Here is an 18,813-nt window from a genome sequence, read left to right as displayed (position 1 = left end):
GGAGGGAGGGAAGGCGGGGGTTGGGGGTGGAAATGAAGGAAAATCAACAGGACGAGTAGGGGACACTTTACAAAACCCCCAGCCTTCCTCCCCGCCCGGCCCCAGCAAATTAAAACTACCCCCCTTAAAAAAATAAATCGGCCGGGGCCGCGGCGCCGCAGCCCGGGACGCGCCGGCGGGGCGGCGGGAGGAGGGGCGGGCGAGCGCGGGGTTTTCCTTTCCTTCCTTCCTCTCCTGCTCTTCTTCTCCTTTATTATCTCTAATTTTTTTGCATTTCCTCTTGGCGAGAGGAGTCCGGGGCGGCCGCGCGGGCCGCGGGGCCGGCGGGGGGCGCCGAGCGCGGGCCGCGCCGTCGGGGCTCACACGTAGTACTCCTTGTCCTTGTTCTTCTTGGCCTTGCTGGGCGTCTTGGGCGCGGCCGGGGCCTTCTCCTTGACCACCGCGCCGTTGCTCTGCGCCGAGTTGCTGATGTAGTTGCGGCTCTGGTCCACCTGGTAGGAGCCCTCGTCGCGGTTGCGGTACTTGTACATGGCGTAGAGCAGGATGAGGATGCAGAGCGCCGCGGCCGCCACGATGCCCACCACCATGCCCGTGGTGCTGCTGGACTCCCGGATCACCTCCACGGCGCCCGGCGGGCCCCGCTCCCCGGGCCCCGTGGGGTTGGCTGTGGGCAGACGGGGGAAGCCGGGCGCCGCGGTCACGCCGGGGCGCAAGGGGGGGGCCTCCGCGGCTCGAAAGACGTGGGGGCCCCGGGCCCCAGGGGGGGGTTCTCCAGCAGGGGCTGCAGCGGGTCTCGGTGGTTCATTTTGCCCGCCGGCAGGTTGGGGGCCGGGGCGGAGGGCGCGAGCAGCACCCCGGGGGCGCCCGTGGCCCCGTCTGTCCTGAGGTTGGGCCGGGGGCCGGGTTTGCGGGGCGAGAGGAGGGTGGTGCGGTCCGTGACCAGGGGGAAGGTGGTGTAAAAGTCCTCGTCGTCCGTCGGGGGGAGGCTGGAGTCAAAGACCTCCCCGGAGGCGAAGCCCGAGGCCTCGATGGGCTCCTCGCAGTCGCTGTCGTCGCGCTCGGCCTGGCAGGGCGCCCCGGCGGGCGGGCGGCGCGCCGCGGGCGGGGGCGGGGTGTCCTGGGTGGCGCCCACGCCCGTGAGGAAGGGGTAGAAGGTGGGGGCGGGGGCACGAAGGGGGAGCGGGTGGCCACGGGAGGGGGGTCTAGGGAGTCCTCCGTGATAATGGGCAAAATTAACTCTCCTCCTAGAACAAGAGAGAGAAGAGAGAAGACGGGGCGTCAGCGCGGGCCGGGGCGCGGGCGGCCGGCACAGAGAGAGAACAACAGCCTGACACCCCCGAAAGTCCCACCGGCCCGGCGGACCCCAGCGCGGGCCGCGCCCGCCCGCCCGCAGGCCCGGCCCGCCCTGCGCGCTACGCGGCGGCGGCTCCCGGGCGCCCTGGGCCCCCGCGGGCTCTGCGGCTCTCGGGGCGCATCTCGTTTGTCTTAAGGAACCAAAAGGAACAGAAAGGAAAGGAAATCGAAAAGAAACGGAAAAGAAAGCTACTGGTTTAAGGTTTTAAAAACAGATACAAGAGCAGCATTTAAACAAGCCTAACAACGATAGCTTTTCGGGCTTTTTCTAGATTTTTCTCTTTTTTTGCTTTTTTTTTTTTTTTAAAAAAGAAGATAGCATACCACGGAATTCAGGCAACTTACATCAACAAATAGGCCGTGTGATTTTAGCATGAAGAAAAAAATTACAAACAGAGCTGTGTAAGCGGGTTCTCCCGGGAAAAAGAAGAAAAAACAACTTTTCCGCACAACGTTTTCTGTCTAGCTCTCGGGGCGCTCCCTCCCTCGCTCTGGCCTCCCTGGGTGTCTCGCCTGCTCCTCAACACTCTCTCCGCCCTCACCTGGGCCCTCTCCCCCTCGCTACACACAAGGCTGAAACTGCAGGTGCAGGCTGGGGGGGCCTGTTACCCCACTTGGTGTAGTGTGGGAGGCAGGGGGGGTGGAGGTGGGGAGGGCTTGGGAGGGAGGTGTTGGGGGGCCGCACGCAGGAACTGCTGCGGGGTGAGAGGGCTGGGGAGGAGCTGGTCACCCCATGGGGTTTGAATTGTAGGTTGTTCATGGAGGGAGGAGGCGTTGTCGGCAGGAGGTGAGGTGGCCCAGGAGGTGAGGTGGCCCAGGAGGGGGTGGCCCCGAAGGAGGTTCCGACCCACAGGACTTGAGGGGGGAAGCGCTGGGCGCTAGGGAGCGGGGCCGGGATTGAGTGCGGGTGGCGGGCAGGGACACGCTTCCTGAGCTAACCCTAACTCCCGCCTTTCTCCTTTTCACCCTCCACCTCTGACCCCCACTGGCTTCCCCCCTCCCCCGCCCCGAACCCCCATGGGCCGCCAGGACCTGGCCAGGGCTTGACCGCCTCTGACCTTCTTGTTATTGTTAAAACAATAATGAAACAACGGAAAGAAGAAGAAAGCAAAAAAAGAAAAGAAAATACATACACAGCCATCTGGGAAGGAGCCCCTTGCTAACACGGGGTCCCGGTGGGGAGGGCCTGGCAAATTGTTAGGACTCCCGCCTTGCTAGGTCTGATAACTGGGGGGCTGGGGGAGGGGCGGAAACTTCCCTTCAGCCCCAAAGGGTGAGAACTACAACTCCCATTAGCCCTTGGAAGGTGTGGACAACAGTTCCCAGCCGGCCCCTGGATGAGCAACGACAACTCCCATCAGCCTCCCTGGCCCCCTCTCAAACAGAAGCAGGGCAACCTAAGGGTCTGGGGTAGGAGGGGGCTGGGCCCCCACTCTAGGTGGCTGGTGGGAGGGCTCCTGCCTCTTGAAGGGGCACCTCTGCAGGGCGTGGTCTCCACAGGTCACTGCACAAGCCCCCGGACCCCCACGGTAGGCATCCCGCTGCAGCCAGCCCCGCCCAGCCCTTCCACCACCACATCCTGACACCACATCCTATTAGGTCTCCTCCTGGTGCCCCACCAAAGCCCTGGTTTCTCCCTCTGCTGATCCTCCAGGTCACGAGCGCCAGCACCCGGCAGGGCCGCAGCAGAGACCGCGCCGCTGAACACACGGCCTGGTGGAAGTGCCGGGCTGCCCTTCCAACAGGCTCCAGTCACCCCCGGGCAGGGGCTCACCTGCCACCAGACTGTGAAGTGCCGGGGTGCCTGGCACCCAGGGGCTCGTTCACACTGAGCCGAGAACAGAGAAGCCTGCCTTTGGGCCACACGGAGGCGGAGGCCTGGGGCGGGCAGGACTTCTAAAGTCAAAGGCGCCGGCGGCAGGCTGCCCAGCCTCTCCTGTGGCATTCTATGGCGCATCTTCCCCTGTTGCAGGAAGATGCAGGTCACCTGACTCTTGCCTTGGATGTTAACCCGGGAAGCCACAGACCTATTAGGTCATGAATCCCTGTGTGACCATGGACAAGTGTCTTTGGTTTCGCAGGACCTCAGTTTCCTCATCGATAAATGCTGGTGTTGGACTGCAGCCTAGGGTGAGGCCAGAGCCGGGCCTCCAGCCTACAGGTCAACAAGTCATCCCCTCAGGCCCATCCCAGGTCCCTGGGGTGCTGACTGCTGGTCCACACCACCTGCCCTCTTCTGACCTTCACCTTCTGTTCTGAACACCTCCCGCACTGAAACCTCCCCTATCCTTCAAATCCAGTCAATATCTGCACTTCCAGACAGACTTCCAGGGGTCATCTCTGCCTGAGGAGCCCCTGACAGCAGGCCCCTGTCCCATCTTGGAAGCATGAGTGGGGACTCACTCAGTTTTGACTGGGATGAGAGGCGTCAGGCCAGGCTCGGTGTCACAGGGACCGGGGTGGGGGCGGGGGGTAAGCTCTCTCATGGGCTGGAGCAGCTGGTTCCGGGCACCAGCCCGCCCACATCCCCCAGCCCTCCCCAGCTGGTGCGCACCACTGAGTCTAGCCCAGCAGACGCCTTGCTCCACAGGCCCAGCTCTCCTACCACCTTCCAGCTGCTCCTGGGAATGTCCCCGTCAAGGCTTGTCCTAGGCCAGCTGTGGGCCTCAAGACCAGGGGCCACACAAGCAGGGCACACCCCACATGAGAAGGGCCCCTCAGGGTTCTCTACCCTCTGGCCCACCCCGAGCCCGCCTAGGATGGTGGGGAGTTGCTTCATGCTGGGACGAAGGGCATGTCTGCCAGTCAGAACCCCCAAACATTTGCCCCAATTCATTGGTTCTTTAGGTCCTTTGGACACACAGGGTCCCAGGGTCCCCCTGAGGTCTCCCCATGCTCCACAGCCCCGTATGCCTGGTCACTTTGACCTCATCCCCTTTCCCTCAACCCCAGCTGCTGCCTGGCTGCCGTATCTGGTCTCAGCCCTGTCCCTGAGCCCAGATCCTCTGCAGGCTCTCCCTGGACCCTTCTCTGCCTGAGGCTTTGACACATCCCCCATACCCCACAAGGCCCCCTTCTCATGGTCCAGCACATCACTTCCACCTCCTCTATGGCTTGCTCCCGGTGCCCCACACCCCTCGCTGGACCACAAGAGGTCATGCTGTGAGACCCATGCTGCTTGCCTCCCCTCGATGCTCACTGGGTGCCCTGGCTCTGTGGCAGCACCACAGGGTGCTGGGCACTGCTGGGGTCACTCAATGGTCCTGGGTCTGCAGAACAGCCCCAGGGAGGAGTTAGGATCTAGAGGAGGAGATCCCTTGGGGACTCCTCACTGCAGAAGTCCAGCTGGAGTTCCCCAGGCAGCCCCTCCCATTGCCATTTGGGAGACTTGTGGTACCTGGGACCCTGGATCCAGCTCTTTGCTGGAATGGGTGCCACCCCCTGGGAGCCATGCTGAGGCTCCCAGGCCCAAGGAAGCCTCCCTGCCTCCCTGCCTTCAGACACAGCACAGAAATACTCACAGGTGCACTTATCACAGATGCCACCCACCATGCAGACGCCCCCGTGCCCCAAGAGAACTGGTATGTCCATTTCACTAGAGAAAATGCCATTCTGGCCAAGGAGGCCACTAGCCTTTCCTGAGCCTCCTCCTCCAGCAACTCCCGCACTCCTGCGGCTGCACGGAAGGCCCAACTGGTAATCTGCTCAAGGCTCCATTCCCATCCAAGCCAGATGTGCCCACCCTCACAGGAAGTCCCAAACGGAGGCTGTGGGTCAGAGACTAAGCAGTCAGCTGGATGAGACCCCACCTGCCAGCGCTGGGGGCCCTGCCCAGGCCGTGAGGGCAGGAAGGCTACCAGCCTACAGGCCATCTCTGTGGGTTAGGAAAAGGGCAGCTCCTTGGCGTGGCCACAGCCCCACAAGTGCACAACATGGCAGGCGTCTCTGTGCAAGACTGGGGAGGGGCATGGTCCTCCTGGGGGCACAGCCCTGCTCTCGACCTGGCGAGCAGGGTGCTGGCTGGAGCTCAGCCCTTACTCACCTGGTCCAGGAGAGAGCAACCTGTCCACCACGCGAAGCGACCTGAAGGACGACGCTCACCCCCACCCACCCAGAACCGCGCGAGGGCAAAGGCCCAGGGGCATCCAAGGTCAGAGACAAACGTGCAGTGTGCTCACACCCGAACACATGCCCCTAAGGCATGCTTCTGTGCAGCTGGGCATATGTCTGTAAGCACGTGTGCACACGTGTGTAGACAACTCTTACCGGACCAGGACCAGGGAGCACATGTGCCAGCGAATCTGAGCAGGTGTGTGTGCACAGGTGTGAACCTCTGGCCTGTGGTGTGTCCGCCTACCTCTGAGCCCGGGTGTGAACTGGTGTGTGCACCTGGGAATGCATGAGGCATGCGAGTGCACCCCTGGGTGACTGAGCACACAGTGTGCCTCTGCCAGCGCCTCCTGCCCCAGAACACTTTCTCCTCCTGGACAGCAGGGAGACTACATTTCCCAGCATCCCTTGCAACAAGGCATGGCCATGTGAGCAGTGGGCGTGGCCAGGCCAGGCCAGGCGCACACAAACCTCCCGAGTGTGATCCTCCACTGTCTCCTCCAGCCAGCGAACTTGTAAACCAGGTGTTGACAATGAAGAGGCCCGAGATGGAAGGGCACTGGGCTGCCACAGCACCCCTTGGGGCAGAGGTACCTGCTGAGCAGGTGGTGAGAAACCTCCCGCAAGGCACCGGCTGGGCTCCCCCACTGGGGTTACCGTAACAGACCCTGAACCAGAAAGGGAGTGGAAAAAGCTCCTGGCACCCACATACTACCCAAGGCAGAGGATCAGGGGGCCGCGAGGTGAAGAGCCACAGGCCCAGCGCAGGACACCTGGAGCCAGCGCTGCCCGTGCAGACCCCAAAGCCAGGCAGGCGTGTTACAGGAGAACAGGCTGGGGCGGACCCCGAGCGTTTGCAAGCTGACGCGAAGGGAACAGGGAGAGCCTGGAAGTGGGGCCCCAGATGGCAGGGAGGCCACTGGGTCTCATCCCAGATTTTTTTTTTTTTTGTGGGACCCTCGCTGGCGGCCAGGGAACAAACCGGCGCTGCAGAGGCTGCGGGCAGCCTCACAGCCCAGCGCTCAACCGCTGCGCCACCAGGGGAGGCCCCCATCCCGGATCTTAAGAGAAAGCTGAGAAGGGCTTTGGGGGATGGCAGCCCAGGACACTTTCACCTGAATGAGGGGGCTCAGCCTTGCTGCAAGGGTCAGAGGGAGGGCGTGGGCTCCCCACTTACTGTCTCAGTGCCCTCAAGATAGTCCCTCCTCAACGAAGACATAGTCCGTCCGAGGAGCAGGAAATGAAGGACATAAAGGATTCTGGACCCCCGAATGTGCATGAGGAGGAAGTAGGCTGTGGATGCTGTAGGGGCATTTTCCCAACACCTCTTCCCAGAGGAGGACAAAGGACCTCCCAGAGGGGAGCCAGGGCCCCACAAGGGAGGGGCACGTCCTTGCAGCAGGGTAGGGGCTAAGGAAATACACACCCCCAGGGCGGAGCCTGGCACAAGGTGGGGGGGGGCGGGGGGGCAGTCCCTAATCCTTCTTTCCCTTTCCTGAGTGGGAGGTTGTGCTGTGGGGGTGTGTCTGACCCACCCTGGGATTCCAGGGGGTGTTGGGCTGTGTGGCCAGGTAGATCAACTGTCCTTTAATTAATGAACATGCCAAGCAGGAGCCAGATCTGGCTGCCTCCTCCCAGACAGCCTCACCTCTGGGGTGCCTGCCCTAACGGGGTGGAGTTCTGGGGTGCTCCCTGAGAGGACGGCTGTGCTCCGGAGGGGCCGGGGGGATGAACTGGCTCCCTGGCAACCTGAAGCCAGACTGTGGCAAATAAATCGCTAGCTGGCCGCTTCCTCCTGGGCCCAGACAGGCCGGACCTTCCCCGGCAGCCAGGCTGGGGCTGCGCCATGGCGGAATCAGCGAGAGGTAAGGAAGGAAGAAGCCCCTCCCTTAAGCCGCCCTCCCACAACTGGGGTGTCACGCAGTGGGGGCCAGCACCCTCGAGGTGGAAGGAGGTGGACTGACAGATGCCTGCAGCAGTGCCCACCAAATAGGGCACCTGTGACAAGGTCACGTGAGAAACACGCGTCCGCGTGCAGAAGGCAATGCCGTAGAGGCTTCCCTTGCAGCAGCCAGAGTCCCTGATTCCCGCTGCAGTCCTGCCTCTGTGCTGCAGGGCAAGTGCAGGAAGGAAGACTGTGTGTGCCTGAGGGTCTCGTTTCCCCAGATGTCAGGGGCTTGAAAGGGCTGCACATGTATCACCCACTTGGGGAAAGCGCATGAGGCTGTGTGTCTGCCCTGCTGGTTTCCAACAGCCTTGTGTGCTCACCTGTGGGTGAACTGAAAGGCGTCTTACCCGACCTGGATGTGCGTGTGTGGCCAGAGCGTCTGAGGACGTGTGGTCCTTCTGTGTCACGTGCCTAGGAGTCAGCAGGCCAGCAGCCGGGCACACCAGTGAAGCCAGTGGAGGCCTGAGTGTGAGCGCCTGAGCACATGTGTGACCATGTGTGGGATCATGTGTGCCTGAGCACGTGTGGCTGTGTGTGCCCAAGCATGTGGGTGGCTGTGTGTGTCCAAGCACACGTGTGACTGTGCCTGGGCACACATGGGGCTGTTTATGATCTGAGCACATGTGCCTCTGAGCATGTGTGTCAGCATGTGTGTGAGCACACAGGTGTGCGTGCAAAAATGAGCATCTGTGAGTCTGAGTAACGCTGGGCCTGAGGGCATGCTCTGGGGCAGAGTGGGGGCCTGGGCGTACACAGTCCACCTCTGGGTGCAGTATGCACACGCCCGTGTGGGACATGGTCACGGCTGCACGTTGTGAGCATCTGCAGTGTCTCGTGGGGTGAAGTAGGTGCTGGGACGGGAGACCCCCCTCGAGGACAGCTGTGCCTCTGGGCAGCGTGGCAACCCTCGCCCATGCTCCAAGCACCTGGCGCCTGTGCCGCTGCTCTGAGCCTGAAACAGCTACTGCAATTCTGCAACAGCGGGGCCAGCTTTCGGCCTGCACGTGCACGGCAGATTCTGTGGTCTGAGTACACACGAGTGTGGGTTACTAGGTGGACCTGGGCATGTGTGTGCTGAGCTAAGCATGGACACACAATTCCATGAGACTAAGGACGGGCATGTGCACATGGCTGCGTGGGTCTGGACATGTGTGCGCACCTGCTCAGGGTGGGCACGCATGTGCATCATGAGCACCTGAACTATACCAGGGCTCCCACAGCACAATTCAGGACGTGGCATGTGCCTCAGTGGATGTGTGTGCGGCAAGCAGCCTGGTTGGGCTTCAGATGTGTGCTCGTTGCACAGCTGAACCCAGCGATGTGGGAGACTCGAGGGCCCGAGCTGTGATATGCTGGAGTCTTGCTCTGGGAGCTCCAAGCACGCAGCTGCAGGACGAGGGCCTGAGAACACGCATGTCCTTGGGCTGCCCTTACAGAGGGTGCTCTGTGCGTCTCCACAGCCATGCCCGTGTCCCCACATCTAGGGTGCTGTCTCTGCCACCACGTCCCAGTGCCTCTGCTGGCCTGGGCATGAGGGCATGTGCGCCTCTAGCCTAACACACGTGTGCACGGCAGCCCGATACGTGCGCACAGGCATGCACATGTGGTGCATGCAGACATGTGCCTCTGTAGCCTGAGCCTGTGGGGTGTCTGCACTTCCTGTGAGTCTCCGGGGACCCACCCAGGTCAGGCCCAACACACAACGGGTAGATCGGCTGGCTAAGACAGGAGGTGCAAGCGCATATTCCCCAAAGGCGCTTCCATTCAAAATAACTGAAACTCTGCGTCCCTCACACAACAGCCTTCTTTGGCTGAGTTGCCAACCTCAGGTCAACAACCTTGCTAGATGTTTTCACCAAGCTGGGGGCAGGGGCGTGGGGCCTGCGGTCTGCGGAGCAGCCCAGGTCAAGGGACAGGGAGGAAAGGTGAACCAGTACGATCCCAGGTCTCACACCTGAAACCAGGGAGGAGGATCTGGTAGGTGAGGGGATGCAAATGTCCTGGGGTCAGCGCCTGGGCAGCAGCTGTCTCCAGCTGGGCTGCCTCCACCTCAAATGCTGACCCAGGAGCTCAAGGAGGCCTGGCCTCTGCTAGAGCAAAGCCTGTGGGAGCTGGTGGCACAGAAGGGACTGCGACAGGGGTCCCCTCCCCTTTGGGTGGTTCAGGTTCAGGCTGAGAGACCCTAAGTCATCCTGGCCCTTGTCTGGCCTCCCAGCAGGATGACAAGAATCCAACCTTCAGCGGCCAGAGGGGTACATGTGAATATGTGTGACAGACACCCGCAGGGGGCCTGGGAGTCGCCCCTTGCCTCTGGGGAATCAGCCAAGCACTCCACACCCTCTCCCGTCTTATTTTTAAAGCTGGGTGCTGAATGCCCCACCAGCCTCTCCCTATTCCCCAACTTCCATTGCCCCCCCCGCCTGCGTCCTCTGTCACAGTTTGGGACCTCTGCCCAGGGATGAGAGGCCTCCGGGGGCCTAGGGAAGGCGGGGGGTATGGGGTCGGGTGTACCCCCTGCTCCTTCTCACTTCTCGTCCCAGCACAGCCCAAAAGAGCTGGGCCGCTGAGTGTCGCCCCCAGGCCTCACTTAAGACTCGGGCTGGGAGGCCAGGCCCTGGAAGGGCAGTGAGTGGCCCTGTGCACACTGCATGTCCCAGCACAGTGACCATCTAGCCCAACACCGCTCTCCCCAGGGGCTGGGGAGACTCTGCTCTCCCCGCAGTTCCTGTCCCAGAGTGTGAGCCCATGGGCACATGAGTGACGGAGAAAGCAGCACTCATCTGTGATGGCCATGCCACCCTCTGTCCTCAGAGCCCAATCCCAGGGCCCCCACAGGGCTGTGGCTAGCCCCAGGAGTAAGGGGGGTGCAGAGCTTCCCAGAGCAATGGTGTGAGGATGCCTCCCTGAGCCGAGATGGCAAGATGGTGGCACAGCTCCCAGCAGAGGAGCCCCCCACAGTGGAAGGCATCTGAGCCAGAAAGTGCGGGCCCTTGGCTGTGCACCCGAAGGCCTTCCAGCCTGGCAGCTCCCCCAGGTACCCCTGCAACCAGGATAGGTGGAGCGGGTCCCCACAACTCTGGCCTGCCGGGGGGAGACAGAGGACAGTCAGGTTTCCCTCTCTGGGTCTGGGAGCTGCACCACAGAAATCCCTGTCCTTGGTCTTGGGGACCTGAGCTTCCGGCCCAAGGATCCTGGTCCTCCTGGCTCCTCCCAGGCCTGCAGTCCACCCTTGGCTTGAGCATCTCTTCAGCAGCTGGCAGACCCCCCAGACCATCCCAGGTCACATGGCCCATCTCAGCTGACCACATCACTCCCCTGGCCCTAGAGGCACCAGCCTCCAGCTTTCTGGTGCCAGCAGCCCAGGTGCCGCACATGGCAGGTGGCGGAGAAGCCTGAGAACCCAAGCAAAGGAGGTAGATGCCCACAGCCCATCCAGGCCCCCGCTAAGGCCCGTCTCCCCCACTGGGAAGCCTGGCCCCCTCCACTCCACTCTCAAGCACCAAGCTAGCTCCCCTCAGCCAGCCCACCTGCTCAAAGGAGCAGCCCTCACCCCGCGCCACTCCACACCCCGCACTTCTCGGCCAGCACACAAGCCCGCCCCTGCCTTCCCATCTGCCCTCTCCCTGGGGTTGCACCCTTGCTCCAGCTGGAAGTATCAGCAGAGGCCTGGAATGCTACCCCCAGGGAGCCCTCCCTCCCGGCCCTGCTCTCCTACGGCGGCTCCCCGACTAGAATTCTGGGCGAAACCTCAGGGCTCCACCTCCCCAGGGGCCCACCTGTCTGGCCACCGGGCGCCTCCTGCCCAGCAAGCACGCTGCGGGCACAGAGCTGCTGGGTAGCCGCTGTCTGGAGGCCTGGCAGCCCTGGCAGTGTCTGGCCTGGGGAGCCTCCAGGCCAGAACGCCTTCCCAAGGCTGGGGATGTCCTCTACCAGTGACCCACAGGGGCTGATGGGAGTTGTAGTTCTGGACCCCAGTGCTGATGGGAGCTGTAGTTCCCAGGCCTGCTTTCCCCATTCCGACCTGACCTAAGAACTCATGGGAGCTGCAGTTAACTCATCTTTCTAGGGAAAAGCCTTTCTCTTCCCCTCCCAGCATCCCTTGGCTCTCAACCCCAAGACCCCAAGCTAAGGACCTTACTACCTCTGAAGGGTGGGGCCGGAATCTGCCTCCGCAGTGGGCGCTGGAGGGGCCTGGGCGGGAGGGAGGGGGGCTAGCAAGGAAGGCTACGGCCTGGCAGCAGGCCCCTTGGGTCTGGGCGGGTGAGGGACAGTCGCCCCCCTCCCTCGGCGTCACTTGGGCCCCGGGGCAGGGGAGGGGGGAAAGGCACTCACCAGTACTGGGCTCACACTCCTCCAGGTCCTCGTCATCACTCGGACACTCAGCCGAGGCCACCAGGAGGTCATCTGTGTTCTGGGGGCGAGAGGAAGGGGGGGACACGAGGTTCCCGGGTGGTCAGCAGATGCCGCATGGCTCTGGGGTGGACCCGGCTGAGACAGGCCCTGGCCCACGTCCAGCTCTCGTGGCTGGCTGGGTGACCCGCCGTGGGTCTCCATCTCCCCGTGCCAAGGGGGCTGAACAGCGCCTACGCTGCAGGGGATCCCTGGCTCCTGGGGACCAGTGAGACAGCACATGCTGTGCTTTTATTCTGGGGAGTCTGGCCACCAGGCCCATGATCTGGGGCATCAGGCGAGATGCAGGACTGTGGAGAGGAGCATGGGCAAGGAAGGGGAGCAGGACCTGGGGGAAGGGGCAGCTCTTGGCCCCGCCTCACTACCCCATCACCCTCTTCTCACTCCCAGCCCCCTTCCTGGAGCCCAGAACCGGGCTGCACACAATAATTAGGGCTGCGGTTGCCATGACAACGGGAGTCGACTCTGTCAGCATTTTCTCTCCTCCAAATTGCAGAGAAAGAGAATCCCCAAGACGAGTGCGTGTAAGGGGGCAGTGTGCTCAGGGAGCGTTAGGGAAGAGACCAGGGAGGGAAGCCCAAAATTCAGGCAGGAAAGGCCTGAGAATCTGAGGGCGGGGGTGGGGTGGGGGGAGGAGGGGATCCAACTAGAGAGCCCCGAGGATGGAAGGAGTTGGGTGGGGAGGGGCGAATTGGTCCTGTCCTGCCCATCCCCACCCCTTCATCGTCAGACACTGCAGCCCTCACCCAGGAGCAAGGCAGGGCTGGGAGCCCCCTCTCTGCACCACACTCTGCCGGGGGGCTTTTCCAGCACAGCTAGCCCCTGGTGCACCACCCTCTCGCCACCGTGGTGTGTCTGTCACCTGCCCCTGAGACTGGGGGGCCGATGCTGGGGGGCACTGGCATGGCAGGTGCCCATCCTTGGGTAGAGCCAGGCCTCTGCTCTCTGGGGCAAGGCCTGGTATTCAGGACCCCTCAACTGTCTTGGCAGCGAAGGCTGAGGAGGAGGTTCAGACTTGTCCCTCTTGCCATCCAGGCTCCCTGCAGCATAGGCTGGCAGAGATGGGAGCCTCAGAGCCCACCTGCCATCATAGAGGCTTATGGCAGGCTGGTAGGAGGAGGGTAGGCCACATCCCCATGGCACCCCCAGACCCCTCTCCCATCCTGCGAGGACAGAGGTTCCTCCAGGTCCAGAGGCCCAACAGCTCTGGGCTAGGGGGCCAGAAGTGGCTTGGGGGGGCAGGATGACCTCCAGCGAGATCAGCCTGCGAGTGAGGGACCCTCTTAGGCCAGCCACCTTGGGTGACAACACGTAACTCAGCCTCCAGCAAAGTCAGGCCTGTCCTGCCCCAGGGACGCCTCATCCCCAGCTGTAGGCTCTCGGACCCTCCCCTTTGGCTCCCTTGGGTGCAAAAGAAGAGAAATTCAAATCATGGGGCCTGTGCTGACCCAGGGGGTACATCTGAGCAGTAGGGGGTGCTCACAGGAACCATCAGCACCGACATCCTTTGGGAAGCACAAGAGGGGGACGCTGAGGCCTGCGAGGCTGTGGTGCCTGCTCAAGCACCCCCGCCCCAGAGGCCGCTCCACTATGGGGACACCAGCCATCAAGGAGCAGCTGCTTGTAGCCGCCAACCGCCTCTGCAGAGGGGCTGCCTGGGCCTACTGCCCCTCGGGCCCTGCCCGCAATGCTGTCCTGGTATTGCCCACCCCCTCACTGCCCAGCAGCCCCCCAACCAGGCGGGGTGGCCTTCCCTAGTCCAGCTGGGGTACCACTCTGCCCCTCAGCTCTGGGAATGGCCTCTCCACCTCTATGGCGCCCTGGTCACTAGGTAAGGGTGGCTTTGTGAGGGGAGACCCTGGCCCCTCCCTCCGGTGACCGCAGCACGGGCCAGCAGCCTCCCAGCTCCCACCAGGCATGTCCTGTGCAGACATCCGTCCTGCCCCCTGCCGCGGGAGGGCCCTCACCTGGGTGGTGCTGTCCCTCAGCGTGGGCGAGCGGCCCCGGCGCGTGGTGGTGGTCGCCATGGTAGTGGTCGTCTCCATGATGGTGGTGGCCATGTCGGCCAGCAGGGTGGTGGCCGTGGTCTCCGCGCTGAGCAGCACGGACGGCCCCTCCCCCACCAGGCGCAGGTGGCCCTCGGTCCGCACGTTGGGGTCGCTCTCGGCGGCCAGCGCCAGCACCTTGAGCCCGTTGTAGTAGAGGCCGGACACCTGGCCCTGGAAGGGGCGGCCCTGATCCCGGCCCCCGATCTTGATGGCAGCCTGGCTGTTGAAGATGGTCAGCTGGCGGCCTGGGGAGGGCGGGGGGCGGGGTGACAGGCAGAGAAGGGCAGATGGAGGGGGGCCAGACAGGGAGAGGCAGGATGGAGAGGAGCCAAGGGGAGGGAAGAGGAGTCGAGGCGGAAGCCAGCAAGTGGGGGGGGGGGGCAAGGACAGGACAGACACCAGAGGGAGAGGCCCATCAGCCACAGCCCCTCAGCCAGCCAGGCGGGGGCCGCGGGGGACGGTCCCCAGGACATACTTGGGGTGGGAAAGGGAGCCGGGCTGCCCCCTCTCCCACCACTCACGCCTGGGACCTTCCCGACCCCTCTCCGCTCCTGCTCCAGGGGCAGCGACCCCCTTCTTTCTGTCCCTCGGTTTAATCCCCATCTTCTCCCTCTGTTCCTCCAAACACCCCACACCCCGTGCCCAGCCCCGAGCCATGGAGCCCCTGGAAGCAGCAAACAGAGAGACAAGGAGGCAGAGGCCGGATGGGCCACTGCCAGGCCCAGCGGTCAGTGCGTGCGGGGCAGGGGAGGCCAACAGAGGCGGGCGCGCGGGCGTGGGGAGGGGGGCGGTGGGGGGGGCGGGCGCACCTGGTCGGCCCTCCCAGCACCTCCAGGCCCTCAGCCCTCCGCCCTCTCCCTGTCTCGGCCTCCCTCGCGGCCTCCCTCGGGCCCCAGCCCCAGCCCCAGCCCTCCTCCCAGCCAGGACGTGCAAGCGGAGATGGGGAATGTTAAAGGGACCTTGCTTCGCTCGCTGACAGCCAAAAAAAGCCACTCCAGCTCCAATCTCGCTCCTCGCTCGGCAGTTACACCTCAGAATCCCACCTGGGTGGGGTTTGGCGTTCTGTTCGTTTTAGTGGATCTGGGGGTCGGTTTAACCCTCTGAGTTTGTTGCTTTTTTTGGTTTTTTAGAAGAGATTTATTATGTTTAAGTTTAGATTTAACTTTGGTTTGGGCGTTGCTTATTTTGGGGGGGAGAGGGGCAGAGGGACTGCTACGTCGTCCCCTGCTCCCCCAGACCTTTAGCTGCTGGCGCTTGGGGGGTTTAAGACCTGGCTTAGCCCTTGTTAGCTTCTGGTTAGTGCCTCGTTAGAGATCTGGTTAGAGTTAGGTGCCCATAGTTCTACCCCCAAAGCCTGGGTTGAGGACAGTCCAACTTGTGAAACCCAAACCTTCTGGAGGAGCCCACAGGGCTGAGGACTAATGAGTGACAGCTGGAAGGTCAGACAGGAGACCCTTGGGACCACTGAGTCTAGAGGCCACCCCCAGGCTAAGGATTATGAGGGAGACCACGAGGGGGCTCAAGGTGGTAAGCGACATCAGGGGGGCAAACATTTCACTCATTTCTTTCTGCAGGGCCTTCTCTGAGACTTTCTCAAACTGATGTCCCCACACCCCTCCACAAGGAAGAGATGGATTCTGTACCCCCAAACCCATCGGACTGCAGGTGCCTTGATGGGGAAGCATCTGGCCAGAGTTGTGTTTCACCAGCCGGCTTGGGAGCGGAGCACGGGGCCTGTCAGTAGCTGCCGAGCACCCCCGTAAGCCAGGAGGACACAGAACAGTCCTTCAGGAACGGGAGGCCTCATTCTCTCCTTCCTGCTCCTTCCTTCACCTCATCTGTCTTCCTGTCACCACTGTGCGCAAGGTAGGCAGAGCGAGGATCCACCACCCTGGCTTCCGAGGAGGGCGCAGGCAGGCCAGGCACTGGGTGGGTGCTCCTGCTGCACGCTGTGGACACTGAGCTAGGCCCCCCTTCACTTTCTACGAGAGGAAACAGAGGCTAACAAGAACGGGGCCACACAGCTAGAGGACAGCTGGGGTTTCAAATCACCCCCTGGAGCACGGGCCTGCTCCAGGGACCCATCCCCCCACCAGGGCCTGTCCAGCTCTTCCTACCCTTGGGGTCACAAGTTGTCCTGGCCTCAGCCCACGCTGCTCCCTTGGCCTCTCTGATGCCCGGAGAGGAAGTTGGGTGATGGAGCGGAAGCTGCCTAGCCTGAGCCAACTCGGGCTGGGGCCCCACCCGCCATGAACTCCTCAAAGGGTTAAAGTTCGCCCCGCTGGAGAGGGCAGCCCAGTGTGGCTGGGGCTGTAGGTTTTAGCGATGTCTATTACAGTCCCTTTAACTTTTTGTCCTGTTACGGATTTATCACATCTGGTTAGCAACATGTTTAGTCCCCACTGGCTGTGTGGGGGGCTGGAAATTACATTTGGGGGTTTTAATTGGGGAAGGCCCCAGTGGACATTTAAAAGCAGTTATCAGCTGGTTAGTGGAGGTTTAACAGTTCTACTGCCCCCTTAGAGTTTAGCCTTAGAGGTACAGAGCTCGCCCCTTCTCCAAAGGGAATGGGATGGCTTTGCCCTTGGCCCCAGCTTCCCGGGGTGACAAGCAGCCTCCCTCACGCCCAGCAGCACCCACTTCATTCAGCCTCCATGCCTCCTGTCCTGTCTCCAGCCTGCGGGCACAGACACCCCAATGGGATGACCAGCTCTTCCCCATCCCCTATAGGCTCCCCCTGTCTCCACTGCTCCTAAAAGGTCTTCTGGACCAGAAGGGGCCCAATGCAGAAACGTGGTCCTGATGACTCTCTTGGGGGAGTCTTTCCGGTAGGATCTGAGGCCCCCAGACTCCCTCTTCTCTTCAGCTGACCCTGGGGAAGCCACTGATGCCTTCTTGGGGTCCTCCGACCAGCATTTCTGGCTTCCCAAAGCCTTCCCGTCCCAATGCTCTGCAGCCCCCAGCTGGCCTTCAGGAGACCTCTGAGCTGGCCCTGGGCCTCTGCTGCTCCCTGCCCCCCGGCCCCAGCCTGTGGGGCCCAGGTTTAGGGAGACCCAGGACTCTCCCTCTCCTAGGAAAGCCCCCACCCATGCCCCCGAAGCACCCCCTCCCTCTAAAACACACAACCCCAGGGGAAGGAGGGCCCTGGGCGGACAATCGTCCCTTTACTAGGGGTGGGCCATGGGGAAAGAGAGAGCTCTGCACCTTTAAGATAGTGTTTTTAAAGTTAATTAATTAATTAATTAATTAATTCTGGTTAATTACCTTTGTCGAGCAGCCACTCATCTACTACTCGACCAAGCCGGTAGGGGATTCTCTGTCTAGCAATCGCCAGGCGCTCGTTATCAAAGTTTCCTTGGAAAAGTTTAGAAAGACAGGTTTCTCAGGCGGCGAAGTCCAAAGGAGTCAGAAAAGCAAGTACGCGTTTCTCCGGAGACTCAGAGCAAAAGCAGCAACATCCACCGGAAAGGGAACGTCCACCCAGGCAGGAGAAGCCGGGCCCCGAGGCCGCCCCCCAGGCTCCCAGCCAGAGCCAGCCCCGCCCCGGCAGGTGCCCCCCAGAGAAAAGAGGACCAGAGAAAGGAAAGGGGGGAAAGAAAAGGCAGCCGAAGGGCAGAGGTCAGAGGTTAGCTGGGTTTATCTGCGCTCAAGCTGGAGCCCTGCTTCCTTCCCCCTCCCAAAGGGGGCGGTGGGGCCAGGAGGGGCGTTTAGCAGGTTTAAGTTAGGGGGTGGGAGGCCTCAGCGGCCAGGCTGGTGACTGGTTTAGAAGGTGGTTTAGAAGGGAGGGACCGGTTAAGCGGGGGGTTTATGTGGCATTTAGGGGGTGACCCGGCACAGGTTTAACAGTGAGATTTAAGCCACTTCTCCACGCCTTTGAGCTCCCCTTACCTTCCATGCTCAGCGCCAGCTTCCCCACACCGACCCCACCAGGCTTCCACCATACCCCCCCAGGCACCCCAGCACCCCCTGCGCTCAGGTCACTTCTGCCTTCCCAGCCTGGCCCCGCCCGGTCTCACAGGCACACTAAGACCATCACCCCTCACCGCCTCTTCCACCCCTTCTCTTCCCTGCAGGCACCCCCAGCCGCCACTGCCTGGTGTACCTCACACTCTTCCCCATCCCAGCTCCCTGACAAGACCCCCAGACTCTCCCGGCTGCCCTGGGGGACAGCGCAGCTTCTGAACCCCCTCACTCATCTCGTTCACCCTCTCATCCCCACAGCCTATCTCCTCATGCTCCTCCCCGCCCATCTGGGCACCCACCTATGTCTGTGTCTGCATGCATCTGTCTGTGTGTGTCTGGTAGGGAGGGGTCTGTCCTGGGCCTGGGGGTTCTGGGTGCTCCTCCCTGCTCTCATGGGCTGTGGGCGATCCGAGTCTGTAGCAGTAGAAATGGAAACCATTTCCTTTGGAATATGGTCTCCCATCCTACTGAAAGCACTTACATGCTGTTTAATAATGTGTTCACGGGGGCAGGGGTGGGGCAGGAGGTTTCCCCTCCCACCTCCCAGGGCACCAGTGCCCCCTCCCACCTGCCTGTGTCCACCTCCCATGAACAAGCACCCAGTGTCACGTGTGCAAAGAAGGCGCCGGTGTTTCTTAGATGACGAAACCTGCCTTCCCTACAGATTGAGGACACTTGTGTTTATTTAGGTCAGAAATGGATTGGTATTCATTTAGTCACTCAACGAACACTTCTTGAGTACCTGCCCTGTGCCTGGTCCTGGGGACCCAAAGATAAAGGCTGGACCTGGCCCCCACCAGGGCTGGGACCAACAGTGTTCTGTGTTCCATTAGAGGTGGCACAGGCCATCCCACCCTAGGGGACAGTGGGGGAAGGGAGTAGGCATTGGCACCGTTGTGGACTTGAGCGACCCCAGTGCCTGCCTTCCCTGCATAGGATGGACGACCATGAGTCTGTGCAGTGGTCCTGTGTCTGGGATTG

General features: G+C 62.0%; 1 protein-coding gene across 1 annotated transcript in view; it reads right to left on the bottom strand.

Moving 5' to 3' along the window:
• Window positions 1-339: 339 nt before the first annotated feature.
• NRXN2 (neurexin 2) overlaps window positions 340-18,813 on the bottom strand; it is an 84,746-nt gene continuing 66,272 nt past the window's right edge. Inside the window, 6 exon segments of the mRNA XM_054697488.1 lie at window positions 340-712; window positions 715-1,155; window positions 1,158-1,244; window positions 11,744-11,822; window positions 13,789-14,114; window positions 17,134-17,223. Coding sequence (XP_054553463.1) covers window positions 360-712; window positions 715-1,155; window positions 1,158-1,244; window positions 11,744-11,822; window positions 13,789-14,114; window positions 17,134-17,223 — 1,376 coding nt within the window. The 3' untranslated portion in view covers window positions 340-359.

The sequence above is a fragment of the Talpa occidentalis genome, unplaced genomic scaffold (genome assembly GCF_014898055.3).
Source record: "Talpa occidentalis isolate TD23 unplaced genomic scaffold, MPIMG_talOcc4v2.1 talOcc4.17, whole genome shotgun sequence".
NCBI classification, from domain to species: domain Eukaryota; kingdom Metazoa; phylum Chordata; class Mammalia; order Eulipotyphla; family Talpidae; genus Talpa; species Talpa occidentalis.
This window is presented reverse-complemented; position numbering and strand designations above follow the sequence as displayed.